The 11,311-nt window shown below is 32.7% G+C and overlaps 1 protein-coding gene across 1 annotated transcript; it reads right to left on the reverse strand.

Moving 5' to 3' along the window:
* Positions 1-923: 923 nt before the first annotated feature.
* On the reverse strand, positions 924-3,736 carry LOC134234154 (uncharacterized). Its single transcript, XM_062716217.1, has 3 exons — positions 3,648-3,736; positions 2,562-2,633; positions 924-2,124 (listed from the first exon to the last, which is right to left on the reverse strand). Exons 2-3 carry the CDS (start codon positions 2,621-2,623, stop codon positions 966-968), a joined length of 1,221 nt encoding a protein of 406 aa, XP_062572201.1. The 5' UTR covers positions 2,624-2,633; positions 3,648-3,736; the 3' UTR covers positions 924-965.
* Between the last annotated feature and the right edge of the window lie 7,575 nt (positions 3,737-11,311).

An 11,311-nucleotide genomic window follows, 5' to 3' on the forward strand; every position in this document is an offset into this window, starting at 1 on the left:
ATTTCTTTTCACATTAGTCCAAAATATCTTACGTTTTCCGGGCTTTTTCACGATTTTTATATTTCACGTGCCAGAAAAACGTTTAAACTCGCGAAAAAAGCCCGGAAAGCATTAAGATAGATAATAATAATGTAAAAAAAAAAAAAAATTACGACTATCTTCGCAAAGCTAAGGATTTCGCCCGAATCTGATCAAAAACCCATTCCATAGGACTAAATCATAATATTGTTTGTTTGCCCTTAGCCGACCGACCCATGAAAATTAGCCCGACTCAAAATATTTTATTCTACTTTTCAATAATATATTTTTTTTTTATTGTTAATAAAAATTTCCGAATATACTAGTACATTTTGTTTCTTGAAGCATTATCAGTTCCAATGAAAAGAATATATGTACATGAACATATTGATTTTTTTGTTTTGTTTTAATAGTAATCTGATTTGAACTCAAGTAGAAAAAAATATTTTTCCTACCTACCTACCCATTCCTAAAAATCTGGGTCGGTAAACAAACATGTTTTTAATTTTGGCCTTATGAAGGATTTTTTATATTCTCTAGATTTCGGCTTGCGAAGATAAAAAAAGGGGATACTAGTACTTATCCTCTCATTCTCTGGATTAAAAGTGACTAATAGATGAAATTAATAATGTCTGGTTACTCTTGTAGAATTCCTTTCATCTTTGTAAGTTAAATTTTATAACTTAAAGATACACATGGTCCAATGGGTAATTAAAAAAAATATATCATGAAATTAATAAAATGATCACTATACAAATATTTCGTCACTTTTTTTGTCGACATGATGAGGCATAGGCGATATTGTCATTTAATCACTTCATAATTTAACAAATAACCAACATATAAAAGGATTAGCAGTAATTATTTACTGTCACCCATTCGTCAAATAAAGCAAAAAAAAAGTATCAACTTCCGCCATTTATTTTAAACTTGTAAATTACATATTTCTAAAATATTTTGAAGGACTCCAGAGAATTGTCATCCAAGTCGTTGTTCAGTAGAGAGGTTCCTGTAGAACTAGAGACGGACGAGCTTCCGAGGGTAGGCATAAAACCGGTCCTTCCTGAAAATAGGTTCCATCCATCGTCATAATCATCAATACTATTAAATGAGGAAGCCACGTTTCCGACGGTGCTTGAAGAAGAGCTAAAGCCAGAGTTGAAGAGGCTATTCCTATCGTCGTCACCACCAAATGACAAAGGAGAAGACATACTCCTCAAGCCTCCCATAGACATAGACCGCCTGAATGGATTAAATAGGTTATCATCATCAATATTGTCATTTAGAGATCCCATAAGCGGAGAAAAGCTTCTGCGACTGCCCATTGTTGTAGAGGGCATGTTTAAATTAAAACCGTCATCAAGATCATCGAAACTATCGCCAAAACCTCGCATTGGTGACAATATGCTTCTTCTATTTCCTAAGGCACTAGAGAAAGGCCGGTTAAATCTGAGGACATTGTCATCGTCGTCATCGACACTAAATCCTCGCATTGGGGATACCCTACCTCTGGTGCTGCGAGAAAACGGCCTTAGGATATCATCATAATCGTCATTTAGGCTGCCAAATCGCAAAGGTGAAAGAGAGCGCCTCCTGGTTCCCAGGGTTAGAGGGACTTGTCGGTTAAATCTGAAGAGATCATCGAAGTCGTCGTTATCGTCACCGAAGATTCGCCTTGGTGAATATATGCTTCTCCTCGTGCTTCGAATGGTTCCAGGAAAAATGCTTCGTCTGTTTTGACCTAATGTCATCAGTCTCCTAGATCCAAACAATCGTGAATAATCATCATCATCATCGTATGGCGTCCTGATAGGTCTTCCTAGGCTCTGTCTTCTCACTAGGGGTCGCCTAATTCTCAAAAATCTTAAGTTATCGTCATCATCGTTCATTGACGTCATGAGAGGTCTTCCTAGATTCAATCTTCTTACTAGGGGTCTTCTTCGAACGAGGAGAGCACTCCTTCTCATGGGAGAAAACATATTGTTATCATCACCTAGAGATACTACCCTTCTGAGACCCCCAGGGGCTACCCTGGTTAGACTCGTCTGAGGGAGGGTTCCGCGCTGGAGACGAAACAAGTATGGATTGCCATACGTTCTCACAAATCTGAATAGTATAAAATAAAAGTTTTTAGCGGTTTTATCTAATAGGTGGGTTAGTATCCGCGACATATATTTACATGTTTAAGGCGATGTCAATAGAATGTTGTAATGAGAAAACAAGAAGCATAAATGAAACAAGAATATTATAACACTTCCACGCAACGTTTGGCAAATTACATTGCTACAGTTGAATTTCAGTATCACGAATACCGATATCTCGAATACCATGGATGTATCGAAGTGATTTGGAAGTCCCAATTACTTATTCTTTAAGTATTTTACCCTTGATGCGTCGAATTCTCGGATTTCTTAAGCTTGAAGTATTTCCTAGGTCCCATGCATTGAGTTCAAGATAATGAAATTTAACTGTATAATTAACTTATTAATTAAAGTAAACGAAAATAGTTTCTTACATGCATAAAGAATAAAATCAGATCTAACCTTGTCTGTTGAGCACCGACAGCTGTCACTAGAAACAGCAAAGCACAGCAAGCCGTCTTCATTATTGAGACCCTGTAAGAAAAAGGTAAGGAAATTGCATGGAGTTATCAGGTATAGACAAATCGTCACAAATGGGGAAATAACCTTGTGTTTAATTAAGATCTAACGCAGGGACAAACATTCAGTTTTCTGCTATTAACAAATTTTATATTGTTTGTCTTGATGAGATTCAAACTTCTTGCCGTCAGTTTTAACAATCACACGGATATCCTTTCTTTCTTCTTCTTTTTTTGAGGGGGGGGGGAGGGGCTTAAGAGTATCTCTCAATTTACTAAAAATAATAAAATAATGTACGAACGTAAAAATTGCTCTTAACTTTTCTTGCTATACATTTGTACATGAAAATAGGGTTGAAGGGAATTTGAGAGAGATAATGCGAAATTATGAAAAAAGACAAATTATATAATATTATAGTTTTAAATAAGACTTATTTTTTTCAAAATATTCAGCCATTTTTAAAAATAGAAATACCTTAACAAACCAAATTAGTAAGATCATTTATACTCTTTTTCGCAATATCTAATGAACATAAATTTTAATGAGTTTGTATTTCCCCACAAACATGACAAATTACAGATAATAATATTTCAGCAACGACAAATATGGATCTGATAGACGAATTCTGAGTCATTATCAACTGCCCCCTACGATGCAATTTTATTTAGGAGTTCGGCACAAACATTGGGGGATTTTCCTTGAAAAGCAATAAGCCATATTTTCCATTTTATGCTGTATATCGATTAGATCATGGGGGAGGGGGCACTCCGCCCCTCGTTTTTTTTCTCCAGTTCACAAACGTCTTAAAATCTCACCAGAATAAAAATACATATAAAATTTCATTTACAATGGATCGGAAATTGACAGAGAAACTTTGAGCCTATATCGTTTTTAGAATAATAAATTAAATTTTGACTCTCAGATTGAAATTTTTTTTTCATTACTAGTAATTGATCGTTCTAATTATGATTAAAAAGGTTTTTTTTTAAGAAGCACCGAGTTCCCTGCCTTTTTCTTTAAAATGCTTACCTGGCGATGACAACAGAATGGTACCAAGTCTTAAGAGCTAACTGCTCACCTGGTAGTTCGTCGAAGACTTTAATACCTGAGTAGTACTGAGGTTAACATTGCGTTTGACCGATGACGATCTCATCCATTAATGGAATGCGTACAATAGACGCGATTGTAAATGAGCAGGTTATTGGGTAAGGTCTAACAACAAATGAAGATGGAGTTGATATGTAGAAGGAATTAATTATCGGTTTTGAAGATTTACAAAACATGTCCTAAATATTTATGAAAATTTAAAAAAGTTCAAGTTAGTTAAGTTTAAAAAATGGAGTTACATGTTCTGAAGTGTCTATAAAGCCCATCTTTGATATTTAAATCAGAGAAAATTTAGATAAAGAATAATAATTAAAAGTATCTAATTTAAGGTTAATAGTTTAGACCCTTTCATCGTCGCAAACCACGGCCAAAATGCACGACCTTCTCTCATTCTGGGTAGGAGAGAGCCATATGCTGACTCAGAACCGTGGCTTGAGACGATGTTATTTAATTAAGGCTTTTTTTTGTCCTTGGTACTTTGTCTGAACAAAAAAAAAATTGATACAACTAATAAATGCGGGTAATTTTTGTATGCTACCAATGAAATGAAAAAGAACATAATCCTGCATGCAAGAGTTGCGTTTTTTAATGAGGGAAAAATAATTACCCCCTTCCACCCCTATATCCCTTAACTAAATGATATTGCAGTGTTAACTGTTACGAAACACTGCGAATACGTGGGTCATCTAAATCCTGGATTTTCACTACTGCCATTTTGCACATGACCGATTTTTTTTTGGATCGCCGAAACCCTTTAAATGCGGTCAATTCCCGTCGATTTTGTAACATTTAGATGTATTGATTTGAACTTTGCAACTGAAATGCGCTCTTTATATCATTTAGTTTGTATCTGATGGTAGCATGAAAATGGTAAAATTTTGATATTAATTGCAATAATTTCGAGATTTCAAAACATGAATAATAATCACCCCGTGTTCACTCTTTTTCCCCATTGGAATTGCAGTCAAATGCCCAGAATGATATCTGAGGGAATAACTGTCTAGTTGTTGTTCGATTTTTGTGTATTCTAAAGATTTTTTTGTTTAGTTGTTTTTAGATTTATGATGTGATCACACAAATTGCTCCTGTTAAAATTTGCATAAACTATGCAATACAATATCACGTGATCAAAACACCAGACAGCTTTCCTTTTTTGACCTAAATGAAATCCTTCATGCATTGAAAAAAAGATATTCACGTTACTTTTAATCAATAATAGAAAATTATGACTACAACCTGTACCCATTGAATTGTTGTCATTGAATGAGATGGTTGATAACCTTGTTACATCAACATATTGGTCAATAGCTTGTCTCGCAAAAGAAAAAGCCTGCTCTTGTGTGTTGGACCAACTGCATGGTTGACACATTCCTTGCAAGGGATTTATTGCTTATTTTATCAATTAACATCTTTCTCTTGTAAAATATTTAATATGAAACAGATTTGTTAGACGCTGTCAGCCTGTGGTGTCTTTTATTTCGAATACAAAGAGATTTATTGATTCTAAGTAGAAAAGGCGAACGTTTATTTAACTACACGACTATCTTCTGGTTGCCCATGAGGACCCTTACATGTACATGTAATTGGTGAATAAACAAATGAATTATAAAATTGCTTTACCTCCACAAAAAGTATCAGTCCACAATGATAAATTGTATTTTGATTTTGCATACTCTTTTTAAACACATCATGATATGTGTTTAAATATTAACAATGATTATTTTTATAGGAATAAAGGAGTACAAGTAACTGACGGACAATCCCCAAAGTCTTCATTGATAATAGTGTGATCTTACGCAAAATTACACTGGGCATCTTTTTAAAGAACAAGAAATAAAGTTGGAATAAGATCTGCACTCTTAGGCAAAAAAAAAAAAAAAAAAGAGAAGACTTTAGCTTTTGTGATAATTTCAAGTTTATAAAAACTAAAAAGTTTCATACATCACACTTTGTTACATGTATATTTTCTTATGGACTCTATCCGTTATTTTCAATGAGCTTCCTTAAATGCATATAATTTTAAATTATTTTAGGCATCATATTGCGATGTATGTCCAATCTAAAAAATATCTTACTACATATAGTATTTATCGTAAACTTATCAGATACAATAACGTCGTAATTAATACATGTATGGTACTGTCAAACAGTAATGCTCCGTATGGCATTAAGGTATCCGATCCACAAGGACATAATTTTTTAACCTTAAATATCCATCCTGTATTAAATACTCTGAAACTAATTCAAAGCAGTTTAAAATAGAAAAGGATTTACCAGGAGAATTTTTCAAAAATATAATTACCCAAGCAGTAATTGATTAAATAAATAAAAGGCACAGTGTATATATGTATAAATGTTCCGACTTTGGTAAAAAAAAAAAAGTACAGTATGGGAAAAAGTCAATGGGATAGGGAAAACCAAAGAAAAAGTAAGGAATAATTGAGAGAGGAGAAAACGAGGAAGTGATAGAATCATTTCATTTTCCATAATATAAATAAATGAAATAATTTATTTATCATTTTGTGTGTTAATTTCATATTTCACACATCGATGTAAACATAGCCCCCCCCCCCCCCCCGGCAAAAAAATTGAAATAAATGTCCAGCTATATTTACATGTATATATGCGCGTGCTACCGATCGAGTGTACGATGTAATCATAGACAGTGCTTATAATCTGATCGTGCTCAAAAAAATTTTAATTGGAAAATTATAGTAAAGAATCATTTATTTTTTTCCACTAGTTACATTTTTAAAAAGGTTTTCAACCCTTGTTTGTGTTTTTTTCAACGGATTCCCTATACTAGCTAGCTTGTAAATTCTTATTTTCAAAATTTTTGACAAAAGTTAAAAGTTACTAATCTTAGTTTTGTACTCATATTAAGATTTTTTTAAATTAATGACGTCAATTTGATAGAGATAATGCTATGGTACGCCGCCTTTTAACAAGCTTATTGTACTTGATCGATCTCTGCGGAAATAAAAGCTCACTGACCCTTTGTATTTTGTTATAATTGTATTTTTTTTTTAAATTTTACATCTTAAATTATGGAAATTAAGCTTGCGTGTATGTATCGGAAAGACGAAATGTCTAATCTTGAAATTTAAATTTAACGAAAACCATCATGGTTTGGAATCTAGTAATCAGTAATAAGATTTTGAATTTGTTGTGCATTTGTAGAATTGAAGAATTTATTGTGACTCAACTAATCTCAAGTCTTATTCAGAAGTAATTTAGGTCTACAATTTAATTTCTGCTGATGCCTTTGATTGAAATATCCAGGTGTCCAATTCTTAATTGATCACTATCAATCAACGCCATACATCACTATATAACTTGCACACAGGCATAGAAATAAATATACAAGTACATATATATGTACTATTCTTCTGAGAATTTATCTTCTTCATTAAAGCTAAAGAAAACGGTTTTGTGATATTTTTGGTATATTCCTAACAGGGGGCCCATGGGCCTTATAGGTCACCTGGGTATATTAAAACTTTCCAACAATTGAATATGGTTCGTGTTTTTCACAATTTTGAAAGAGGCACCTGTGCTCGTCATAACTATACACTTAGCATGCTTTAAGTTTGATAACTTTTACCCATACGTGGAGAAGGGGAACAAAGAAAAAAATGCATTTTCACTGATCAGTATTAGACGGTAATTATCAACAATAGTCAGTAGTGCCCCCATCCCACGGAAACCTCTGACCCTAGGGTCATACATTCCACAATTTTTGAAAAGGTAACCTTGCTTCATCATAAATGTTTGATTAATACCAAGGAGCAAAGAACTATATGCGGTATATTGCATATATTTGCCCCTACAAAAGTCAAATTTTGAAAACTTCCTGAAGTGTGCTGAATTCAATAAATTGTATCAGAAATATAAATTAACAGAAAATAATGTCAAAGCAGCGTATTCACAATTTTTGTTTTAATGACGTCACAAATTAGTCCGATTTTTATCCTTTTTCAGAAAGAGGACAAAATGGACAAAATTTCAACAATTTTAGCTTTAAAATTTATAGAGCGCAAGTTTGTTCTGATATTGACATATTTCATTGATATTATCATTCTACACATTATATCAAAATTTGATCCTGAACACACATGCGCTCGGTGACTTTTACTCAAAATATCCTTGCTTACATGTAAAATAAAAAACTGAAATTTGATTACGTCATTACCATAGTCATTACTTATGAAAATATTCAGTGCAAAGCATTACTCCCCTGTTTAAGAACTTAATTTAGTATATCTCCATCAAAGTTTGATTTGGGGGGCAAATATTGGTTATTACCGAATAAAGTTCTTTAAAGCATTAATTCACTTCCAGTATATAATCATTAGAGCCCCCCCCCCCATGTACCCTTGACCCAGAGGCCTTGAAATGTCTGGAAGAATGATCCTTGTTCATCATAACCATATACTTAGATCATCAGCATAATAACCAGAAGCAGAGGGAAAATTTTCAAAGAAATTCATGCATTTTCACTATATAAATCATTAGAACCCCGCCCTAACAGCAGAACTCCTGATCCACGCAAGGGCCATAAAATTCATGATTTTGGAAGAGGCAACCTTCCTCATTATAACTATGTACATTGTTCTTTGGTTTAATATCCAGGAGCAGAGGAGGTTTTCAAAGAATTCATGCATTTACACTTTATATAATCATTTGATCCCTGCCCGCTATAATACCAAAATCCCTGACCCAGGGGCCATGATTTTTACAATATTGGTAGAGGGCTCAATGCTGATTACAATCATGCCAATAGTTTGGCTGTTTGTTTTCCAGGAATAAAGAAGAAGATTATTAAAGATTGCTTTTATTTTTATAGTTTTAGCCCAGCCCCTCAGGCTAGGGGCAAGAGGCAATGAAATTCACAATTATTTCTATTCCCATTAACCCAAAGTACCATATGCTAAAATTGGTTCAGTGGTTTCAGAGAAGAAACTGCAAATTTTCAAATGTCAGCACACGATGACGCACGACGGGCGGCACACGAAAGGTCACCTGAATCAGGGGGGAAATCAAATAAATAAATAGCAGTTGTTACATTTATTTAAAAAAAATCATTCATGTAAAAGACTGCAGCTGTGTTAAATTTTTTTATGAAGTGGGAAAAATATATTTTAAAAAAATGACAGATCACGGGATAGTAATGAATCGACTGTAGACAGATTTTTTAAAAGAAAAATTGCATGCTGATTATGTTGATCTTGCATTTACAAAAATGAAGTCTTGAGGTGTAAAATGTGATGCAGCTGCACTACATGTTTCATCAAGCATGATGTAGACAAAGCTTCGTCAATCACTCTAAAGAACATTGTTGTATGACGCATCTTTCTGTGAAATCACTACACCATTACACATGGACCAGATTTAAAGTTAGTAGGTTTCATACTTTCGTGTTTCAATAATTTTTGAAGGCTTTTTGTTCATTATAAAATTTAAGTTTAACTGCTTCTAAGAGTAAAGGAATGTGTGAAATAAAGAAATGACTAGCTGCTAAGCCCAACATTGCATATGCTTCTCTTCAATCACAGGTAAACATATATATGGTATATCTATGAAAAAGACCAAGAGGTGGGTATATACCGCGAGGGAAGGGGTAAGAGGGTTAGTCCTTTCCTTGGCACTATACAATTTTAATTTTTGTGTTCTCTGATATTGATTGGACTCGGGGTTTTTATAATTAAAAGAGATAATTTTTAACTTTTATTTTGAGCAAAATAAAAAAACGCTCACTTTACACTTTATTTGAATGTTTTCCTATGTTACACTATATATATATTTTTTGAAATGGGAAAAAATAGGGTCTTAACAATGACAAGGGATTATAATAATTTTTACTGCCAATTTCAACAGTATCTCAACAAATTCAAAAGTTACAATTTTCAGGGAAAGAAACACCTTTTATATGTACTTTTTAAAGTAACAGAGAGCTTTAAACACAATTAACAATCCTAAATATAAATGTATGAGAAAAAATGAAACTGAAGTGTTCAAAATGAAAAAAAAAATCTGAAAGAGACACTTTTTCTTGGAATCATCTAAATTATTCAAGTACAAAATCCAAACAATGAGTATGCTTTAATATGCTGAAGTAACCATAGGAAAACGAGAGTAACTCATATTCTTACAAATGACAGAATAACTTCAATTAGTCTCTATTGAAGAAAACATTAAAGTTCTTTATTACATGTAGTTAAAGATATTACAATATGAAATTTTATTTGTTAACAGCTATACTGCTCTGTCAGTAAAAATAATAAAATGATAATTAAAGAAGTGAAAAACGTAGGATTTCTCATTTAACTTAGACCTGTTGGTATATTTACAAAAATTGTAGTTGATGTAGACATAAATGGATGTAAATACATTTGAACTTGTTATTGACAAAGCCATTTGTAGACATAATGAATGATTAATGTACTGGTAAATGGAATGTCCAAATTTAAATTAAAGCTCACTTCCAACTAGAACTGTCCAATAGGGACAAATACCCCCCGCTGGGTTTTTCAGAGAAGGTGCCAATTCAAAAATACTTTATGGATCTAGAGATGTTCACAATTTACTTAAAAAAATTTGCAGTGAAATAAAATTGCTCATCATGTTTCTTTATGAATGAAACGGAGGTGCAACCAAATGAAACATCAATACTAATACATTGTAATTCCATTGTAACATTTTTTTTTATTTTTATCATTTAATTTTTCTTCATTACTGCATTAAAAAAATATATTGCAATTATGTGTTATGTCACTCTGCAAACTGATTGTTGAAAAAAGAAACCATTATACAAAATCAAATTAATCTTGATATATCAATTTGAAATGCATTTTGAAAATAAAGAACTGGTCATCCAGTAATGAAGTGTTTTGACAGACAATAAATTACAATTAAGAGAATAAGAGAAGAGAGATCTTTAATTCTTGTGCCTTATTCCCTGAAGATTTGATAACACACACACACTTGATAAGAGATATGCCTAAACAACTTCCAACACCAAACTCATTAATTTATCTTTAACTGGATGCATGTCCAGTCATTATTCCCAAGAGACAAATGAAATTACATTATCTTCTGTGCAATGTAAAAACTGTTTTTAACACTTGATGTTTCTTTTTTTTTAAGTTTTTATGAGTAGTTTTAAGCTGTAGTTCATGTTTTTGTACAGATATTCTAGATTCTATGTCTCAAACCTTATACATGAGCCCAAAATGAACAAGTCAATTAAAATTTTAAAAAACCGGTAAAATGCAGAAAAATGAACAAAAAGAGTTGAAAATTCCAGGTGCACAACTTCATATGGTGAATAATAATTGTACAAATTTTCAGATTAATCCTTGCGATAGTTTCTGAGAAACGGTCCAAACAAAACCCCAAAATAAAAATGAAAAAACACCTGTAAAATTCAAAATAATAATCCAATCAAGATGAAAAATATCAGGTGCACAACTTCATATGGTGAATAATATGTGTACAAATTTTCAGACAAATCCTTCCAATAGTTTCTGAGTAATGGTCCGGACAAAGTCTCGTCTACAGACAGACGGACAGACGGACAGACGGAC

Source organism: Saccostrea cucullata, unplaced genomic scaffold (assembly GCF_032062105.1).
Source record: "Saccostrea cucullata isolate Sc308-1 unplaced genomic scaffold, CSIRO_AGI_Scuc_v1 ctg237, whole genome shotgun sequence".
Lineage (NCBI taxonomy): Eukaryota > Metazoa > Mollusca > Bivalvia > Ostreida > Ostreidae > Saccostrea > Saccostrea cuccullata.

Bases quoted from the DNA above. Each gene is read 5' to 3' on its own strand.
- LOC134234154 (XM_062716217.1), bottom strand. From the start codon at position 2,623: ATGAAGACGGCTTGCTGTGCTTTGCTGTTTCTAGTGACAGCTGTCGGT. The intron at 2,125-2,561 runs GTTAGATCTGAT...TATACTATTCAG, and splicing joins GTCGGTGCTCAACAGACAAG to ATTTGTGAGAACGTATGGCA.